Source organism: Microtus ochrogaster, unplaced genomic scaffold (genome assembly GCF_000317375.1).
Source record: "Microtus ochrogaster isolate Prairie Vole_2 unplaced genomic scaffold, MicOch1.0 UNK12, whole genome shotgun sequence".
Lineage (NCBI taxonomy): Eukaryota > Metazoa > Chordata > Mammalia > Rodentia > Cricetidae > Microtus > Microtus ochrogaster.
This window is the reverse complement of record NW_004949110.1, coordinates 4,863,359-4,884,205: the sequence shown is the minus strand read 5'-3', so window position 1 is coordinate 4,884,205 and position 20,847 is coordinate 4,863,359. Positions and strand designations below refer to the sequence as shown.

Sequence of the window (20,847 nt, the reverse complement as noted above, 5' to 3'; positions counted from 1 at the left end):
CTCTCTCTCTCTCTCTCTCTCTCTCTCACACACACACACACACACACACACACACACACACACACACACACACACAAAATGTATGTGTATGTCTTGGAAGGAATTCTTTGTTGTTAAGACAAGACACAAGGCACAGGACAGTAGAAGCCAAATGAGAGAGAGGCTCAAGGGAGAGACAGTGAAAACAAGAGTGCGCAGCAGCTAATCCTGGGGGTACAAACTGGCCATGTCTGCTTATGTTTGAACATCACAGTTTAAAATGCAAATGGAAGCTGAAACATTTTTGGATGGCATCAATCTTCGTTAAGCCCTGACTCCATATCATCTTACTGCCTGATATCCTGGGCCATCACACATCTATATTAGCTGACTGGCCCGCAAAGCACTTAGCTCTTCCATTGGCAGCAATAAATTCTGAGTTGATATAAACATATTTTTCTGAGACAAGTTCATGGTACATACATCTAATGCCTCATCAACATTTTTATGTGGCTAGGAAATTGGGTAATGCATCTTTAAAGTGAGCTGCCTTGATCAGATGCTCTCGTGTTCTGGGATGCTGATGTGAAATGTTTCACCGACCTGGATCCAGCTCTGATCTGGTGACAGGTTCTGACAGGACTGGTTAGGGCTATTCTCTTTCAGAGCCACTGATTAAACTCCCAAGCTAATCATTCAGAGGACTGGTTGGCCGGCCAAAGATTGCAATTTTCAATCAATGGTTCTGGCAACAGAGACGCATGTCTCAGTCTGGGGTTTTACTCTCAACATTTATAAACAACTCTTCATCACATAGACACATATACTTCCACACACCTCTTACCAGTGTCTGCCATGAGATCCCCATTAAGTATCTATCTATCAATCAATCACTCATTCACTCATCCGTTGATTCATTAGTAAACGAAAACCTGCCAACAAAAGTGAGCCGACTATCATTCCAATTATACGTGATAAGGATACAGCTTTAAATTCTATTAGGTAAGTAGGGGAGATACCTTATTCATATTAAAATATATTTGTTACTTAAATCACTTTTATTATCAAAGTATAACAGTAATATGAGAATCTGCATTAAAGATTAAGGCCATGTAGAAGTGTAAAGAGCACAGTGCCTACAGCCATCCTATTGCATACATTTGCATTTATTAAGCCTATTCAGTCTTTTGTATAAATGTTATTATGTAATGTACATTTTTCAGAAATTTTATAACTTGAAATATTTTAGAGATTTTTCTGTATAATACATTTATTGCAAACCCTAGAAATTTTCATAGCTTGCATATAGCATGATATATTTAATCTCTTCTTTATCAACAGACATTTTGGCTGTTTACATTTTTTATTGTTGGCAGACTGCCACAATGTATAGATATCTTTGTTGATATAAGCAAATACTTCTTGAGGTAGGCTTCTAGAACTTGCTTTGTTGGACATATTTAAAACTTATGCCAATACTGCCAGAAAGTACATGAGTCCAGTTGTCCTCCAACTTTGCAATACTGGCTATGTGTATGCAAAGAAATATATCCATATCTGTATATAATAAGCAGAAGCTCATGCATCCATCACTCATAATTTTATGAAAATGGTATCATATTATTAGTATGATCAGTAGATATCCATTGTATGTGTAAGATATTAATATTATCAAAGATATTACAGATTCTTGTAATCCATCTTTTATTTTCTATTCAAGTTATTTATTTTTTAAAATTTAAGTTCAGGTAGAGTGCCTAAATTTTTTCTTTATTGTTTCTATGGATTTTTAAAATATTTGTGTACATGTGTGCTGTATGGATGTTCATGTATGTGTATGTTTGTGTATGCATGTGGAAACGAGAGGGAATCTTGTTCTATCACTTTGCAAATTATGTGTTTTGAGACCGGGTCTCTTCACTGTGCCTGCAGTTCACCAAATAGTGTGACAAGTGGGTTAGCATGCCCCACTGATCCTCCTATCTCTGCTCCTTGCCCTGACTCTAAGCACTGATGGTGTAGGAGCGTCTTCTGTCTATGTGTTACTTTCATTGGTTAAATAAAGAAGCTGCCTTGGCCTTTTGATAGGCCAGTCCTTAGGTGGGTGGAGTAGACAGAACAGAATTCTGGGAGGAAGAAAGCAGAGTCAGAGAGAGCCTCTGCCATGAAGCTGCCAGGTCAGACATGCTGAATCTTTCCTAATAAGCCACTACCTTGTGGTTCAATGGTTCAATACAGATTATTAGAAATGGATTAGATCAATATGTGAGAGTTAGCCAATAAGGGGCTGGAGATAATGGGCCAGGCAGCAATTTAATTAATACAGATCTCTGTGTGATTAGCCCGGGAATAAGCCAGTCAGGCAGCGGTATGCAGCCTGCCGCTCCATTTACTACACACTGAGGTCACAGGCATGTGCCCTGTATGCTTGGCTTTTTATGCGGGTGCTGGGAAGCTAAACTCAGGTCCTCATGCTTACACAGTGGGCACTTCATCAACAGACCCATCTTGATAGCTGTTTCTAGGTTTCAAATCAGAAGACATTAACATTTTTAAAAAAATCACTTAAAACACTTCCTATTAGTTTGTGTTTTTTCTAAGCATTCATTTCTGTAATTCTTGCAATTTATTTTAGAAATGGTGTAAATTAGGTCTTTAACTTTTTCTCACAGAAGAACAGCCCACTGCCCTATCAAAGCTATTAAAACTCTCAAAGTGAGAAAGCCTTTATGCTGGGGGGAACACACCCTTTCCCTTAGAAGGGAAAGCATGCTGTATTTCCATCTTCTAAATTGGATGTCACTAGTAAGGTCAAAGGTCAGTCTCATTCTTTCTGCCTCTGCACATGACCTGGATTTCTTTCCTGAATGTTCCATGCATCTTTCCTGAAACTCAAAAGACAACATCTCAGCATCTCTCATGCTGTTTGTAATTCCAAATAAAACTAGCCTAGGACCCAGTGGCTCTTCAACCCTTTTGATCCATTTATTGCCCTATTTCACAGGAATAACGTGTTTACGCATGCACGTCTGTGTATGTGTGCTAGGGTGTGCAGGTGCCCAAGGAGACAAAAGAGGTATCTGAATGCCACAGAGCTGGAGTTTCGTGGGGTTGTGAGTACCTGATTTGGATTCTAGGAACCTTACCCTGCTCTTCTGAAAGAGCTGTGAACACCCTTAACCTCCAAACTGGCTCTCAAGTTCATTTATTATATTATTGCCCATCTTAATTCATTTAGTGCTGCCGTAGCAGAGTATCAGAAGATAAGTCACAAGGAAAACATATCTATGTTTCTTGCAGTTCTGAAGATGGGATCTAGGATCAAGGGCCCCATACCTAAGAGGGATCTTACGCTGTATCATCCATTGCAGAAGGCAAAGGAGGGTGAGTGTATGAGAGAAAAATAGCCTTACTCATTCCTGTGACAATGGCATTAATACAGTCACAAGAGCAGAGACTCGATCTCATCACTCCTTAAAGGTCCCATTTCTTTGCATTGCTGTATTGTGGATTAAATTTCCAGTGTATAAAATTTAGGGGTCATATTCAAACTATAACCCTGATTTTTTTAGACTGTTCTGCCCATTGCCAAAAGTAAGATTTTTCTTTTTAGATATTTATATATTTATTACTTAAGACTTCTAATTATTTTAGACCTGTGAAGGCTAGTTTGAGGAAGATAATTATTATCCTTGATGGCTCTGTTCTTCTGCAGAGCTAGATTTCTGAATTCATTAATATTTGGTCCTTTGAGTATTTTATATTTACTAATTCGAATCATATATACTAAACAGTTTGTTTTGATGTTCATATTCAACATTTCTATAAGTTCACTTTTTATAATTTCAATCCTTCCATGTGTAATGACTATCCCAGCCTTTTGGACCCTCCCATCTCAGAGACCAGGTTTGCCTACTTGAAGTCTGATTTTCTACTTTTACTCCCTATAAAGTTTATCTGATCTGTTTATGTAATCCACAGCTTCAGTTCAGTCTCTTTCCCAAATAGATTCTTCTTTGAGTATATTAAGGCTCCCATTTGGATGAAATGAGAAAACTGACAGATTCCATGGAGAAGCAAAATCCACCCCCATCTACATCTGAAGGATATTTTAAGATCAACGGTTTTGTACCAAAAATTTTATCAGAATTATTAAAAAGTAATACACATAGTTTCTTCTACAACATTTTTATGATCATGGTGAGGAAAGACTGGAGAATAATAGGCTGATGTGGGAGTGTCATATATCAATCTGTTGATTTCATTGGTTAAGTAATAAACAAACTGCTTGGGCTCATAGCTTAGAACATAGGTGGGTGGAGTAAACAGAGCAGAATGCTGGGAGGAAGAGGAAGTGAGGTAAGACGCCTCAGACAGAGACGCCATCCTCCTCTCTCCCAGGCAGACACATGCGATGAAGCTCCAACCCAGGATGGACGTAGGTTAGAATCTTCCCGGTAAGACCGGTGCTCACTAAGACCGGTGCTCACAGATTATATTAGAGATGGGTTGATCGGGATATCAGAATTAGCCAGTAAGGGCTAGAGCTAAAGGGGCAAGCAGTGTTTAAATGAATACAATTTGTGTGTTGTTATTTCGGGCATAAGCTTGCAGGCAGCGGGGTGCTGGGGATGCAGCCTCGCCGCTCCTATTACTACAATAGGCAATGTCACCTTTCATATCAAAATATATGTTCAAATCTCTGCAGAAGCAAACACACAAGGTAGTAACAGAGAAAGATGAACAGAACAAATCCGCACATGTTAAGGCAAAGATTTACATCAATACTCTCAAATATGACATTCCTGCTCACGGCACTTGGTCATGTCTGACTGTTTAACTGTCATTTGGAAAAGAAGCCCTCTGGTCTGGACTATAGTGTTCATATCTCCAGTCTGAATGCCACACCTCTGTAAATACCAGATGAAACTGCATTATAATTCTGATATGACAGGAAAATGCAGTAGAGACTGATCTGGATTTCATGTCTCATTTCCCATGAGAATTTACTGGGCACCCACTCTACTATAGTTTGATATGAGAGGCCTGATGTTGTTAGCCCATGAGAACATGAAAATGGTGAATGGATTTTTTTCCCTGGCCTTTCAACACTGCCTGCCATTTCAGCAATGGAAAAAAAAAAGGATGTGTCTGTGGACCCCTGGGATGGAAAAATTGATCAGAGCTCCCAATTTTTTTTATTCTTATAAACAACTGATATTTTAAAGTTATTAGCATGGGAGCTGGGCATTCAGGGACAGTTCATTTATCATCCAATGGCTAGTGAGGATGCCAGGCCTTGCAGCCAGGCTCTGAAAAATGGGTCCCGAGTTCATTCACTATCGCAGAACAGCTGCTCTTTCCCAAAGTTTAATCAAATTTCCTGAGCATCACAAGCCCCAGGAAGGCAGAACCAACGTCAGACTTATAACAAGCCTACTATGTAAATGCATTCTGAAACCCATGTAACGTGAACAGATTATATTCTCCGGGCCAAGAGCGATTTTAATGTGGGCCAAAATGATGACTGAATATTGATTTTTCCCTTGCTTCTTGAAAAAAATTATAGAAAAGAATTCAGAACAGAGTACTTAAAATAAAAGATATTCTCCTGATTGTGCAGAATGAGGGATTGAATTTAAGTTTGACAAAACATAAACCATGCCTTATGATGAAGATTCTTAATCCATAGCTCCTAAAACTGTAGAGCTTTCCCTTTCTATTAGGCTGTTCCTTCTACCCTGGTATGAGAGGCTGAGTTCCTAGACTCTAAGTCTCTGATATCCCCAACCCCCCCCACCAAAAAAAATCAGCATTCAGTGTTTTCCATCACATTGCCAAAGTTCTTCAGTCTCTGGGAACTTTGCCTGACATGAGGTCAAAGTCATGTTTATTCTTGTCTTCTACAGCTGGCTACCCAGTATGAACTACCACCCGCCACTAGGTACCATCCTATCAGTGAATGTCACTGGTCATGGCAGAGGCAGAAACCAGAAAATGCTATCAATTCTCCCAACCAGACCCTGAAAGACAGAGACAAACAATGGATTTACATCATGGCAAAAGGTCGGTGCACCAAGGAAGGATTGGTTGGAGCTGTGGAATAAACTTTCTGTACACTGTGTGGATATATGTCTCTATAATTAGTTTTATAAACAAATTGACTGGCCAGTAGCTGAAGAGGATACAGTTAGACAGGAAAACCAAACTGAGAATGATGGGATGAGGAAGGGTGGAGTCAGAGAGATGCCAGCCAGCTGCTGGGCTAGTAGGACATATAGAAAATGAGGTAACAAACCATTAGCCACGTGGTGAAGCATAGATAAGAAATACGGCTTAATTAAAGAGTAAGAGTTAGCTAGTAACAAGCCTGAGTGATCTACTGAAGATTTATAAGTAATATTAAGCCTTTGTGTATTTATTTGGGGGCTGCTGACAGGAAGGAAAATTCCACCTACAGGTTAGCCATGGAGGGATGGAGAAGTATTGCAAAATTGAAGACTGCAGATCACCATCACAGCTTCGTGCAGAGGGAAAAGGGCTGTTTCTGTTTATCTTGTCAAACTTTGAGTAGTTTTGAATGATTCTGAATATGTATTCAAGTGGTATGGTACAGGACAATTGTCTATGTTCTTCAATTATGTTTTAAATAAACGCTGATTGGCCAGTAGCCAGGCAGAGTATAGGTGGGACAACCAGACAGGAAGTAGAGGCAGTTCAATGAGAATTCTGGGAAGGAGGAAGCCCATTCCTCCTGAGTCCTGTCCCAACCACAGAAGAAGGAAGATGTGATTGCCCTGTTGAAAAAGGTACTGAGCCATGTGGCTAACATAGATAAGAATAATGGGTTAATATAAGTTATAAGAGTTAATAAGAAGCCTGAGCTAATGGGCCAATCAGTTTATCATAAATACAGACCTGTGTGTTATTTCTTTGGAGCTAAATGGCTCGGGGACCTGGTGGGAGGACAGAAACCAGGCAGGACAGAAACCCAGACAACAGTGGTGGTTGCCAAGAACCCAAAATGTCTGGTCCCATCCTTTTGTATAAAGGATGAGATAAAGATAACTAACAGTCAACCTCTACCTGTCCCTGTGTGTACTACACACACCTCTGGATAGTATTTGCTCCTGTATGCAAATTGGGTGCAAGAAGGGCTGTTTGAATAAAGTTTGAATAAAGAGGCAAGAAAGACCATAAGACCTTCAGGGTTCTTGAAATCCCGATGACGGTAATTTCCTGTGGTGAATTAATAAAGTGGATACTGATTAAGTATCTCGAGTAGCCTGATTCCAGGAAGAAAATGAACCCACCACACCAGCATGGGTATTCTCACCCATGGATCAGTAATTTCTCTTGTTAATTATAAAAGCCCTGGTCCTACGGCTACCTCAAGTACAGATAGTTTGGTGCATCTTATTCTCTTGACTGGTTTTTCTGGGTTTAGACGAGGGCACAGTATGGGGCCTCTAAGCAAGAGGACACATTTTTAAACTGTGGGATAAAATGAATGTGAAGTTCCTATTACCTAGTAACAAGGTGTGGCAGAAGACAGACCCAGCTTCCTAACATAGGTACCATGCACAGTCCAAAATGATGAGAGTACCTGCAACTTCATCATAGGCTTCCATTGATGTCGGCAACTCTGCACAGTGGAGAGAAGTATGGCCTGCTCACAGACCCTCTTGCGCCATGTTGAGAAATGTTTGGGTGAATGAAATCTGGAGTGCTACAATAAGATCTTCGCTGCATCTCTCCTGTGTCCACACTCTCTCTCCTCCCGCAGCTATCTCCTACCCATTGTCTTTGAATATCGTTGTGGAATGTGGAATCACTGTCTACCTGACTCTCCCTTCTCCATTCATCTTCATTATACCTGCCACAGTCATTTCTCATTTTATATATGAGTATTTCTGCCAATACCCGAGTTTAATGTCCTCTGCTTTTTATTTCTTACTGAGTTAAGCTTCTTATTTCTACTTAATTGCATCCTTTGAAAGATGTATAACTGATGATAAATGGATAGTAAACTATAGTTGAAAGTATATTTCATTTTTAGTTTTAAATTACCTTCTTGTAGAATTTGGTTCCTGGGCTATTAGTTATTTCCCACCAGACCTCGGACACTCCTCTCTTCTTGGAATGTGTTTACTGCTAATGAGGACACTATTCTCGGGCAATTTGTAGCTGTGAGTGACCTTCATACTAAGAACCTGATCTTACTTCTCTGGTTCTCTTAAGATTTGTACTTTGTTTTTACTGATCTTTGATCTCACTGCACTTCAATCAAATGTTCTCCCCCCTCTTCTTAGCACTTCCTTAAAGGCCTTTTACATTTTCTACTTATGTCCCATTATTTCACTTAGAGTTTGATGCTTCCTAATTAATGAATCACTATCTGGCCAAATGCATGAGTGTGCAATGTGCGCTCATGCGCTTGCACACACGGAGGGGGTATTTATAAACAACTAAATAGTAAAATGTATCCACAATCAATTAGTTTCCACTTATCAAGCTGTAATTTACTATGTGATATTTCAATTTCCATCTTATTATTTTCTCTCTTTTCTTTTCTTCGAGATAAGATTTCACTGTAGCTTTGGAGCCTGTCCTGGAACTAGCTCTTGTAGATTAGGCTGGCCTCAAACTCACAGAGATCTGCTTGCCTCTGCCTTTCAAGTGCTGCGACACCTGTCACCCCATTGATTGCATGGCTGAATTTGGCTGTTCTGACTGGCTAGGCAAGTATGCTCTTCCTCCCTCCGTGTGCGTCCCTTTCAAAGCTGTGCATGCTTGGTCAAATAGGACGACCTTTCTCAAATTGAGGAGGACAGGTCTTCTGTCAAGGGTAAATGAGTAGCTGTGCCTGCTAGGACCTCTAAATAAGCTCTCAATTTGCCTCTTGAGCTCTAGAAAATCGTGATCCACCATCTCTTCAGAGACTACCTGACATCATTCCCTTTCATTTCTTCTTTTGAAATTTTTCCTGATGTCTTCTGGATTTCTTTCTATGCTATTATTCATATCTCTTAACCAACCTATCCTAGTTTTTAACCCTGATCTGCATTCATTCTGGATCAGTTGTCAACTTCATCTTCCACTAGCCAGTTGGTTTATAATATGACATCTATGTCATCTATTGAGTTTTTAATAGTGATATTTGCATTTTTCTTGGTCAAGCTCCAAGCTTCAATTTTGCATGGAACTCTTCCTTCCTAACCATTCCTACTGTTCGACTAGCCTCTTCTGTCAGTTTTAATATGCCCATTTTATAATCTTCCTTAGACTCTGCTTTTGGGGTGCTTGCCCCTCTTTCTCTCCTCTGCTTGATGCCTGGTTTTCCCTCAGGTGGAGCTGTGTCTTTTAGTGGCCTGTTCCTTTTTGGGTATGAGCTCATTTTCAGGAAGAATTGTTCTGTTTGTCCTGTGGGATTTCCATGGTCCTGCCTATGAAAAGTATTTTAGCTATTTTAACGGTGAAAGGGGAGTGTGGGTGGGAACACTGTTTTAATTGTCTTCTTTACCTTTTCTGTTGATATAGAATTACATTCCTGATTTTACACTGCCTGGGCCAAGGCTTTTGATCTTTTGGATTCTAATCCAATGACAAGCTCTTCACCACCTCTTCAGGTCAGTGGAAGAGCAGATGTGGCTGAATGAGAACTCTGAAAACCCAGACCATATTCAATTTATTTTCATCAAAGCTACATTATCAAAAGATGGGAAATGGGACCCCAGTGCCAGAGCCTCTGAACATCCACGAGAACATGCAACCCCACAGAGTGGGCCTTTCCCATTCTTGCTGTGATGTTTTTTACTGTCTGTAACACAGAGAATTTATTTTTCTATCCTTCAGTTACACATGCAGAAAAGAACTTTGCTTTCTGAGATAGAACATATTTTCAAGCTTATAATAGCACAGGGGTCTTTCTGCTTTGACACACCATGTCTTGATGACTAGGGCAGCTACAATTTTAGAAAGTCTGCCAGACATTTCCTGTAGTTGATTTCTTCTTACAAATAAACCACAAGACTGCAGTCTCAGGGTAGGACAAGATTCAGATCTGACCAAAAACCATGTCCTAATTCCCTTGAAGTACTGTGTGATTGCTCTACAGGAGATCACCCAATATAGGCAGAGCCAATTGGAGATTTTGTGATTGATATGCAAAATACTGAGAAAATGAACTGTTGTTTTGAGCTCAAAATTGTATATGCCTAGAAATATCCTCTCCTGTTTAACAGAATAAGCCGTCTACATGTATGAGCAAACACAGAGGAGGCTTGCCCTCAGACAGAGGCTTGCCCTCAGACAATCAGGATGATGTGAGGGAAGAAACAGCCATACTGGATCCTTGAGCCCAGTACATGCCAGTCAGTACTACGCTGATACCTAGACCAGTGAATTCCTTTGCTCACATCAGTTTTAATTGTGTCTGTGTCGCTTACATCTGACTTATAGACCATTGAACTAAAGTGCAATAGGGTTGGGATACAGAACTATCAATATGGATACACAGTATGTATTTAGTTACATTCAGTAGACTATTTTTGTCATTCATGGTATGGCATGAGCAAGCCAAGTTCTACATCATGGCACTGATTTCTGAAGAAACAGCAAACAAATTTTAGATCTAATCTGAGAGTCAAGAGATGGAGCAGAGTCACAGGAGAAAGTCAAAGTCAGAGCCTACAGATCTGAAGAGGCTTGAAGAGCTAGGATAAAGGTGACCTCAAAGTCAAGGTCAGGAAACAGGAACCAGAGATCAGGGGTGAGCAAAACCAAAGGCGACAGCAGTGGACAGGTGTGCAGTCCCCCACTGGGACTGTCTGACTCAGAGCTGCTGTCAGCTCAGGACAGTCACCCCATTTAAAGAGCCCGGGGAGACTTTTCCACTCCTGCCATGTGACACCACCTAGTGTCTGAGAAACGACATTAGCATAGAATTGATGGCCCGGACAGTGTCCTTCGGCAAAGTGAGCCATGCATTATTTTTCCTTTAATTATGTAATACACGACTATATAACTAGACAGCCATCAAAACAAATGCAATTCAGGTTGATTATCAGTTTCCAAGCCAGAATTAATTTCTGAATCACCTTCAGAAAGATGTGTCCAGACATAAGGGACTTATTTCTAAGGTAAGCAGGTTCATGAGAAATGTATCTCTGGGTTGCGGTGGCAGTTTCCTCTCACCGTCCCCAGCAAGATATACCTTCTCCTCATGTCCATGTTTCCCAGTAGGAGCCAACGGGAGACGCGGAGCTAATGAGAGCAGCCAACAGGGCTTTTCAAACAGTTGGAAGAAGCACAATAAAGACCATTAAACATACGTCCTCGGGAAAGGCTGTTAATGAGAGAATTAATAAATGCCTGCATCTGCACCTGACAAGACCCTAATTGATTCACTCAGTAATTATTGGAGGAACTGCCAAACAATTAGTTTGTGTCGTGGGGGACAGAGAAAAGTCTAAGTTGCCAGTAAGGAGTTTGCATTCTTTTTAGAAATATTAGAAGAGAATGTATGGGATTTCCTTCGGGACCTATTTATATATGTCCAAACTTTACAGCAATTCTGAATTGACTTTTAGAGAAATGTTTTCTTAGACATATTAAATCCTGTCACCGTTATTGTTTGCCCAGCTCGCTGAGGGCAGGGATGGGTGACGATAACCAGGCAATCTGTACATAGCTTCTACAGGTGCTGAACACATTTCGGTGAATGGCCGGTTAATAGCTCAAGGTTCCTTTCATTCCATGGTTGAATCTCACAGCATCCCATTAGCTTTCATGTTGAACTCTCCTCAAGAAGCACAGGCCTTAAGGACTGTGGTCTTTCAAAACATCACTTGTGGTTAAGTGCCAAGCATTCACTGGCATTCCACTTTCTGTGACATTTTCTAGCAAAAACTTCCAAGCAGCATGGCCCCCTCATTGAGGACGGGAAAATTGCTGCTCTGTGTCTCTCTCTTTTAATGAGCTACACTGGACATCCTTATCAGTATTTGCTTTACAAGGAATAAAGGGAATAAAGGCACTTAGTGTGTATTTATTACCCTTTAAGAGCCTGCTCGTTACGAAGGCCCTTAGTTTATCTCTAAGAAAATTTGGAGACATTTATTTAGTGTGGAACGAGTTTCATAGACTATGTTCCAACACACTGCTGTACTTACTACTTTAAGCATATGAATTATATTTGTGTGGAAATAGCATATATGTTATATATGATTTGCAAGTAATTTACACACAAATAGAAACAAGTATACTTAACTTCATCTTCATAATTCAATCTAAAATAAAGAGATAACATAAAGTATATAATTTGTAGATAATGTAATTATTATAATATACATAATTTGTCTGGTTAGGGTTCTTTTTGTCAGCTTGACTCAAGGTAAGTTCATCAGGGAAGAGAGAATTTCAGTTGAGAAAATACCTCCACCAGATTGGCCTGACTGTGGCAAGTCTGTGGGAGTATTATCTGCCTCCAAAGTCCCTGCTTCAATTCTTGCCTCCAAGTTCTGAACCTTTTTGAGTTCCTACCCTGACTTCACTCAGTGATGAAGTGTAAGCCAAACAAATCCTTCCCTTCCCTAGTTGCTTTGGTCTTTATGATAGCAATAGAAAGCAAACTAGAACATAAATAATACATAAGTATATCTTTATCCACATATAGTTGGTGATGTTTGTTTTGATTTATTTTTTAAGACAAATTCTCATTTTATAGCTGCGGTTGACTTTGAAATTGCTTTGTAATTGGTTGGAATTCTATAGCCAATCTAGATCTTACTATATACTTAATTATCCTACTATTTACTAAGTATAGCTATTACTATTTATTAGATATGAATATTATAAATTTGGGTGCTTTGTTTGCCTTAAAATGTATTATGCATATTTTCACATCAATATATTTTCTTCTTTGTTAATTTTAAATGTGTGAGATGGGTGACATCAATGCACAAAATTTGGTGAACCATCTGGCAACCATTGTACACAACTTCATGGCCTCAACTAATTTTTAGGATAAACTTCTAGAAGCATAGTTCCTGATCAGATGACTCAAGGTCTAATGATTCTCACTAAATATTGCTAGCTTATCTTCGTAAATGTTTATCACTTTTCTCTTTTGTCAGTAACAAGGGAGGATTCTTGTTTCTCAGATGCCATCTCTATGGGTATGTCTATGTCATACTGAGTTCTTAAGATTTGAAGACTTGTTAGTTTTTTTTTTAAAAAAAGATACACTAGTGTTTATTTAATTTTTCATTTATTATAAGTTAAGCAGATCTTATTCATAGTTACTGGCCATTCACTTTCTGTTTATTCTCTATATGCGTTGTGAGTCATTCCACAATGCTTACCTCTTATTATTGATATTTGCTGATGGAAATAATAATAGAAGCTAATGTTTGATGATGTGTTGAGTGTAACAAGCTAGGCCTATCTAACCTAATGAGGTACATGCTGCTACCATCCTTCATCCCTGAAAGTAACTGCCACTAAAGCACTGGGAGGTTGTGTAACTTACTCAAGGTAACTGTCTTAGTTACTTGTCTAATTGCTGTATAAAACACCATGACCAAAGCAATTTACAAAAGAAAGCACTTAATTTGGAGTTCATGGTTCTGAGGGTTAAAGTCCATGACCATCGTGGTGGGGAACATGGCACCAGTCATACAGGCATGGTACTGGTACAGTAGCTGAGGGTTAGCAATCTTGACAGAACAACCTTGAAGCAGATATAACTAACTGCAAATGCAAGCCTGCCTCCAGTGACACAACTCCTCCAAGAAGGTCACACCTCCTAATTCCAAACACCTACACCAACTAGGGACCAAGTTGCTGTGGGAGCTCCTTCAGCTTCTTCAGCCAATAGCCTTTAAGATACGAGCCCACTTGGGCATGGTCTCTTATACTATAAATGCAGTGGTAAAGCCTGCACTGCTTTCATGCTTCCAGCTCTCACTTCTGGCTGCTAGACTCTGTTCCTGTTCCCCATTCATGGAGAGAACTGTGATCTAGGACAGTGATCTATGAGTTCCCCCTAAATAAATAATCCTTTTTAATATATAATTCAGAACTAGTGTGGGATTATTTTGTATCTTTTACCATTACCAAGTATTCAAACATATGAGCCTATGGAGGTCATTTTAATTCAAACCTCCACATAGAACATGCAAATGTTCTATATTGAAGAGGTTAACAATTTATCATGTATATTATAAAGGGCATTTAGGTTTCTTTTTTATTTTGGTTAGAGGTTTGTTAATTTTGTTTATCTATTTAATGAGCCACCTTTTTGTTTGTTTCTATATATTATCTTTTCTTTTTTTTCTGAGAAAAAAAATCAGAGAAACATCACCCTTCACAATAACCACAAATAGCATAAAATATCTCAAAGTAATTCTAACCAAACAAGTGGAAGACTTGTATGACAAGAACTTTAAATATTTGAAGAATATTAAATAAAGAAATTGAAGAAGATGCCAGAAAGTGGAAAGATCTCCCATGCTCTTGGGTTGGTAGAATTAACATTGTAAAAATGGCAATCTTACCAAAAGCTATCTACAGATCCAATGCAATGCCCATCAAAATCCCAGCAAAATTCTTCTCAGACCTTGAAAGAACAGTACTCAACTTCATATGGACAAGCAAAAAACCCAGAATAGCCAATACTGTACAATAAAAGATCTTCTGGAGGCATCATAATCCCTGACTTCAAATTCTACTACCGAGCTACAGTACTGAAAACAGCCTGGTATTGGCATAAAAACAGACAGGAGTACCAATCGAACCAAATCAAAGACCTGGATAGTCATCCACACATCTTTGAACACCTGATTTTTGACAAAGAAAGCAAAAATTATCAAATGGAAAAAAGAAAGCATATTTAACAAATGGTGCTGGTATAACTGGATATCAACATGTAGACGAATGAAAATAGACCCATATCTATCACCATGAACAAAACTCAAGGCCAAATGGATCAAAGACCTCAACATAAAGCCAGCCACACTGAACCTGATAGAAGAGAAAGTGGGAAGTACACTTGAACACATTGGCACAGGAGACCACTTCCTAAATATAAACCCAGTATCACAGACACTGAGAGAAACAATTAATAAAGGGGACCCTCTGAAAGTGAAAAGATTTTGTAAAGCAAAGGACATGGTCAACAAGATAAAATGACAGCCTACAGAATGGGAAAAGATCTTCACTAACTCCACATCAGCCAGAGGTCTGATCTCCAAAATATACAAATAACTCAAGAAATTGGTCATCAAAGGAACAAATAATCCAATAAAAACATGGAGTACTGACCTAAACAGAGAACCCTCAACAGAGGAATCAAAAATAGCTGGAAGAAATTTAAGGAAATGCTCAACATCTTTAGTCATCAGAGAAATGCAAATCAAAACAATTCTGAGATTCCATCTTACACCTGTAAGAATGAACAAGATCAAAAACACTGATGACAACTTATGCTGGATAGGTTGTGGGGTAAAGGGAACCCTCTTCCATTGCTGGAATGAAAGCTGGTACAGCCCCTTTGAATGTTGGTATGGTAATTCCTCATAAAATTAGGAAACTACCTTCCTCAAGACCCAGTAATACCACTTTTGGGTATATATCCAAAGGATGCTCAGTCGTGCCACAAAGACATGTGCTCAACTATGTTCATAGCAGCATTGTTTGTCATACCAGAATTTGGAAACAACCTAAATGCCCCTCAACTGAAGAATGGATAAGGAAAATGTGGTACATTTACACAATGGAGTACTATACAGCAGAAAAAAATGATATCTTGAATTTGCAGGAAAATGGATGGAGTTAGAAAATATCTTATTTTCTTGATCTCTATTAAACACTGCCTTTTTTTCTTATTACTTTCGTTAACTTTTTTCAAAATTTGGCTCCTACCCCCCATGAAAACCTTGAGGTACATCATTAAGTTATTTATTTGAGATGTCTTATGTGTGTGGGGTTTTTTTTTAAACAAAATATGGTTTTAAATGTTTTTCTTGAGTTTTCATGTTTTATTTGTTCATATCTTCCCAGGGAAAGAGTATACAATAAGTACTTCACAACCTTAATATACGTCAACTTCTGCTTCTTGATTTGTCAATGTTAGGCAACATGTCTTACTTACATATGGCATTTCTCATGGGGGAACTCATATGTAAAGATGGTTATCCCTTATATTCTTTGGATGATAAAATTTCATATTTATGAGGGACTACTTCATTAGAAGCAGGTCAGTCAAATGAAAACAGAAAGTTTTATAGGTAGAGTAATAGATATTGATATGAATGATAACATAAATAGAAAATATTTTTATCACATAGTCTTCCTAGATTACAGAGATACAGAGATTTTTCAACTTTATTGTCTTATTTATTGCTGAGAATAACTTTGTAATGTATACTAAACAACTACACTTAGAATTTGTGGGTAAGCAAACACAGATGACTATGGGCATATAAAACCACAATTCTGGTGTGCTAACTTTTGCTATGTTTCTACCTGGTATTTACTTTTTCTCATTCATGGAAATTTTAGTTGGACAATAGTTTTGCTTTCCCCATCTCAGTTCATTTGGTGTCAAGTGAGGTCACTTATGGCCCTAATCTCCTTGCACACTGCTTAGTTGGGAGAGTAATGCAGGGTCTCCCTGGCTTCAGTGAGCAGCCCTAGGCTGGGAATGATGGGGCAATGGCTTTTGCTCTGTACTGAAGAATGTAGCAGTTGCTTCCTAACCAAAAGAGGAAACTTAGCTTGAAGAAATGATGGGGCAGAGTCCTGTTCACTTCACAGGGCCCTTTACTGAGCTGTTTCTATGGCTGCTGCTCACTTACATCTGCTCACACAGTCTGTTTGCTTACAATGGTAGAGCTGGTTCTGTGAAAACTGTACTGATTGCACAGTTAATTAATGGGGATCCTGACACCAGATCTGACTTCTAATTGTGGCTTCTTTTGACTCTGCCATGCTGCCTCTGAAATTAATGTCTTTGTTTAGGACTCAAGCACATAAACCCTCTCTAGATCTCTTTGCTCTGTCTTTTACCTCCTTTCAAAGTCTATTTAACAACTTTTAGAAAGGCAAATCCATCATATAGAATTCATTCATTCTGAGCCAGTATGAACTCATTTGGAAAGGATATTCCAATACACTAGCAATCACAATATGGGTCAGAGATAAGCTAATTTCAGAACTTTTGTGTTAATTAAAATTACTTTTATTTCAGGACAAAGAATTGCTGGATCATTTTAAACCATAGAAACATAATACAACACTCATCACTCTGTGCTATGTAGGAGAGATGGGAAAATCAAATTCAATTATAAATCAATTCTCTGAAACTGAGAGGACATTTAACCTAAGAAACAGTATTAATTATAATATTTTGCTTCATAGACTATCAAAGAAAAGCATCTTTAATCAAAAATGTCACTAAATACCAGAGCAAACTATTGTTAAAATATTAACAATTAAAAATGAAAAGTATTAAAATTGAATGGAATGAATTGTTCTTAAATAAAATTTTATGGCCGATGAAGGGAAGGTAAATGGAAGCGTGTTTCTAAAGGCTTTAGAGACCCCGTCAAAGGCCAACAGTTACCAATGATTTGGGTTTAATTTGGCCATGTCTATGAAACCATAGTTTGCAAAAGCCAGAATGCCCACTCTGAGTTAATGTCTTCTAGACATGACAGGGAACCTGCTCCTGGGAAATCTCAATATGGTTGCTTAAACAGGACCTGCATAATGAGAAAATCAACTGATATCCCAACATGGATGAGGGATATTTCCCAAGGCCCTCCTTCTAGATAAAAAACTATATGCAATAAGTGGATAACAAGAGAGGGAACATCAATTTTCTCCAGGGAAAGTAACACTAAACTGATTAAGTAGGTTCTATATAAATGTATATAACACACAAACACATACATACATACATATACATATGTAATATTAAAGATGAGGTCATGAATTAGAGAGGAAGTAGGGGGACACTGAAGGATTGGATGGAGAGAGGAAAAATAGAAATGATGTATACATGGTATTCATTATAAAATTTTCCAAAATATTTTTAATAAGAAATGAGTGAACAAGTAAAAAAAAACACATGGAAAATAATATAAGGGGAGAAAAGGTGAGCCATAGGAAATGCCAGTGGACAGAGAAGCCAGAGCTAGGCCATCACACACACACACACACACACACACACACACACACACACACACACACACACACACGCCGAGAGTCAGACAAACTCACGGCAGAGACCCTGGAGGTCCTCCCGTGTGGACTTTGGACGATATCTCCTCAGATATAGTTTTATTTTAATAGCAACTCCCTGGGTTGACACTGCATAGTGTGAAAATAGACAAGCTGAGGACCGCAGGATGTCAGCTAGAATGCCTAATGTCTCCTGCACAGAAAGGAAGACACCTTGTCAAGATATGTGTATCAGGTATGCTTTGTTACTGTGACCAAAACACCTAAAAGAAACAGCTTGGATATGGAAAGATAAATCTTAAATAGTTTCAGAGAGCTTCCTCTGCGGCTGCTTGTACCCATGTGTTTGTACTGAACATCATGGCAGTAAGGTCATGTAGTAAATGCTCCTGGCATACAGGAAGTGTGTGTGTGGGGAGAACAGAAAGGGGTCAAGATCTATGCCATCAAGGACCAGACTCCAGGTATCTACCTCCTCCATCTGTATTCTACCTCCTGAGGTTTCCAGACTCTCCCCCAAAGCACCACAAGCTGAAGAGCAACCCTCCAAAACATTCTTTATGCCTGGGGGTCGGGAGCAGATATTCACTTTATGATTAAAATTTATTTAGACAAGCGTAGTTGGGTTAGGGAGGCTTAAATGGACTTGAGATGGAAAAGAAACAGTTTCCAGTACTCTGGGCTTATACTCAACACGGCAACATTCATACCCAAGTCCTTATTTTTAATGGGAGCCACTGTGAGTGGCAGCGCTGGGCAGAGGCCAAGCCTACCTTGGATGGAGCTATGTGGGCTGCCCAGCTCCTTTGTGCTTTAGTGGTTTTGCTTGGCTTGGCCTTTTACAATTTGGTGGCTCAGGAAATAAAAATGAGGGACTCAGCAGATTTTCATTTTTTTTCTTCAAATATTCCTTTAACGTTAGTATTTCTGGGACAAGGATTCTTGGTGTCCTAATTAATTGTCCTTGATGTTGCTTTCAAAGCATCCTTTTTGCATTTGTGACTCTGCCCACGGCTTTGCTTTTATTCATACACGCTGGTAACTAACTACCCATGACACAGAAAAGGTCCTGTGTGTCTCTGTGACCAGGTAGACGAGGCTGAATTCAGTGGCAACTTCGGAGAGAGGCAGCTTTAAGAAATGTCAACTGGCAAACAAAGGAAGCTGGAAAACTAGCTGGCAGGACTGCCAGGCTCTGCCTGCTTCCCACTTCCATCCCTGAGGTCCGCCTTAAAACTTTTTTGTTACTGCACAATGTATTTTCAACTGCATTTGAAGTAATTAACGCCGGGAACAGGATTCTGTTGTCACATTTAATTATCAGATAGCTGCTTTCCTTGGGGATATCTGACAGTCGCCCAAAGCGTTGGTCTTAATCTAAAACCACAGCGAGACCTCGGACACACTGAAAGCTGCCAGAGTGGCATTTATTAAATATAAATGTCTACATGTCTAAAGAGGAGCTGGACAAAGCGTGCTGGGCTTCTTGAGAAGAAGCCCCTCGGAATAAAAGAAAGTCGCACTTGCATTCAGCAGAGGTAGCTTCCAGGTCACGTGGGTGTGGGAAGAGTTAGCGACCTAAGCAGGCCTTAAAGCCCAGAATCTGCATGGAGAAGGTAAAGGGTTGTGATCCTGAGTTCTAGGACCCCATCTGCCAAAAGCTAAATCGGAGAGCTTCTGTCAGTCTGCTCACTGGAAAGCAACCAGTGGGAGGAACATACTAAGTGGCAATGATTTGAAATGAGGAAGCTCATTTCCATGCATCTTAGGAACCTTCAGTGAATCAACGAAATATATGCACTGAGAAAAAAAAAATATCTGCTACTCTGCTACCCTCTGGGCAGTATCTCGTAATAAGCTTGCATTGTGAAAGCCATTAACAGTATTAGATATTAGGTGCCTAATGAATTGTGCCCATTATTGGAGATCTTCTGTGATAACAATTCCTTAAAAGCTACAAAGTGCCTGCATCTTTCTGTCAAAGAGGGAAGGGTCTATTAAAGACATCAGGAATTACCTCCACGAGGAACCATGGTTAAAGGGAGGAGACAAGAGCTGGTACTTACTATGTGAGGACTATGGCCACCGCATCGTTCAGCACACTCTCCCCAAACAGCAGTGTGTACAGGTCGGGGTCCACGTGTAGTTCATGGAAAATGGCCAGCACTGTCACTAGGACGACACACAAAAAGGTGACAAGTTGGTTAGGGCACAGCCATGAGGATTGCCTTTGGTGTGATCACTTTTAAGTAGTGATCTTCTCAAACGTACCCTCCATACCAACATGAGATCTTCATTTAAAAAAAATAGATTGTCATTGCTCTGCTCTCAGGGCAGACATATTATCCATACCACACTTACCTTCCAGTGATGCCTCTCTGTACACCTGGCCCACCCTTTGCTGCCCACCTCAAGTCACACTGAATTTGCTGCAACTTTCCAAACATACTAAACTTTTTTAACTATTTTTTTTTGCATTTGACTCCTCCTAAAAGGGCAGAAATGCCTTTGGCATTAACTTCCACCATTCCTTCATTCCTTATATGTCTCTCCCAATTCTCTCTCTCTCTCTCTCTCTCTCTCTCTCTCTCTCTCTCTCTCTCTCTCTCTCTCTCTCTCTCT

The 20,847-nt window shown here is 39.4% G+C and overlaps 1 protein-coding gene across 1 annotated transcript in view; it reads right to left on the bottom strand.

Moving 5' to 3' along the window:
• The window catches only part of Slc9a9 (solute carrier family 9 member A9), a 559,136-nt gene that overhangs the window by 352,167 nt on the left and 186,122 nt on the right, over positions 1-20,847 (bottom strand). Inside the window, exon 6 of the mRNA XM_005366691.3 lies at positions 20,292-20,397. Within this exon, the coding sequence (XP_005366748.1) occupies positions 20,292-20,397 (106 nt within the window). The remainder of the gene's footprint in view (positions 1-20,291; positions 20,398-20,847) is intronic.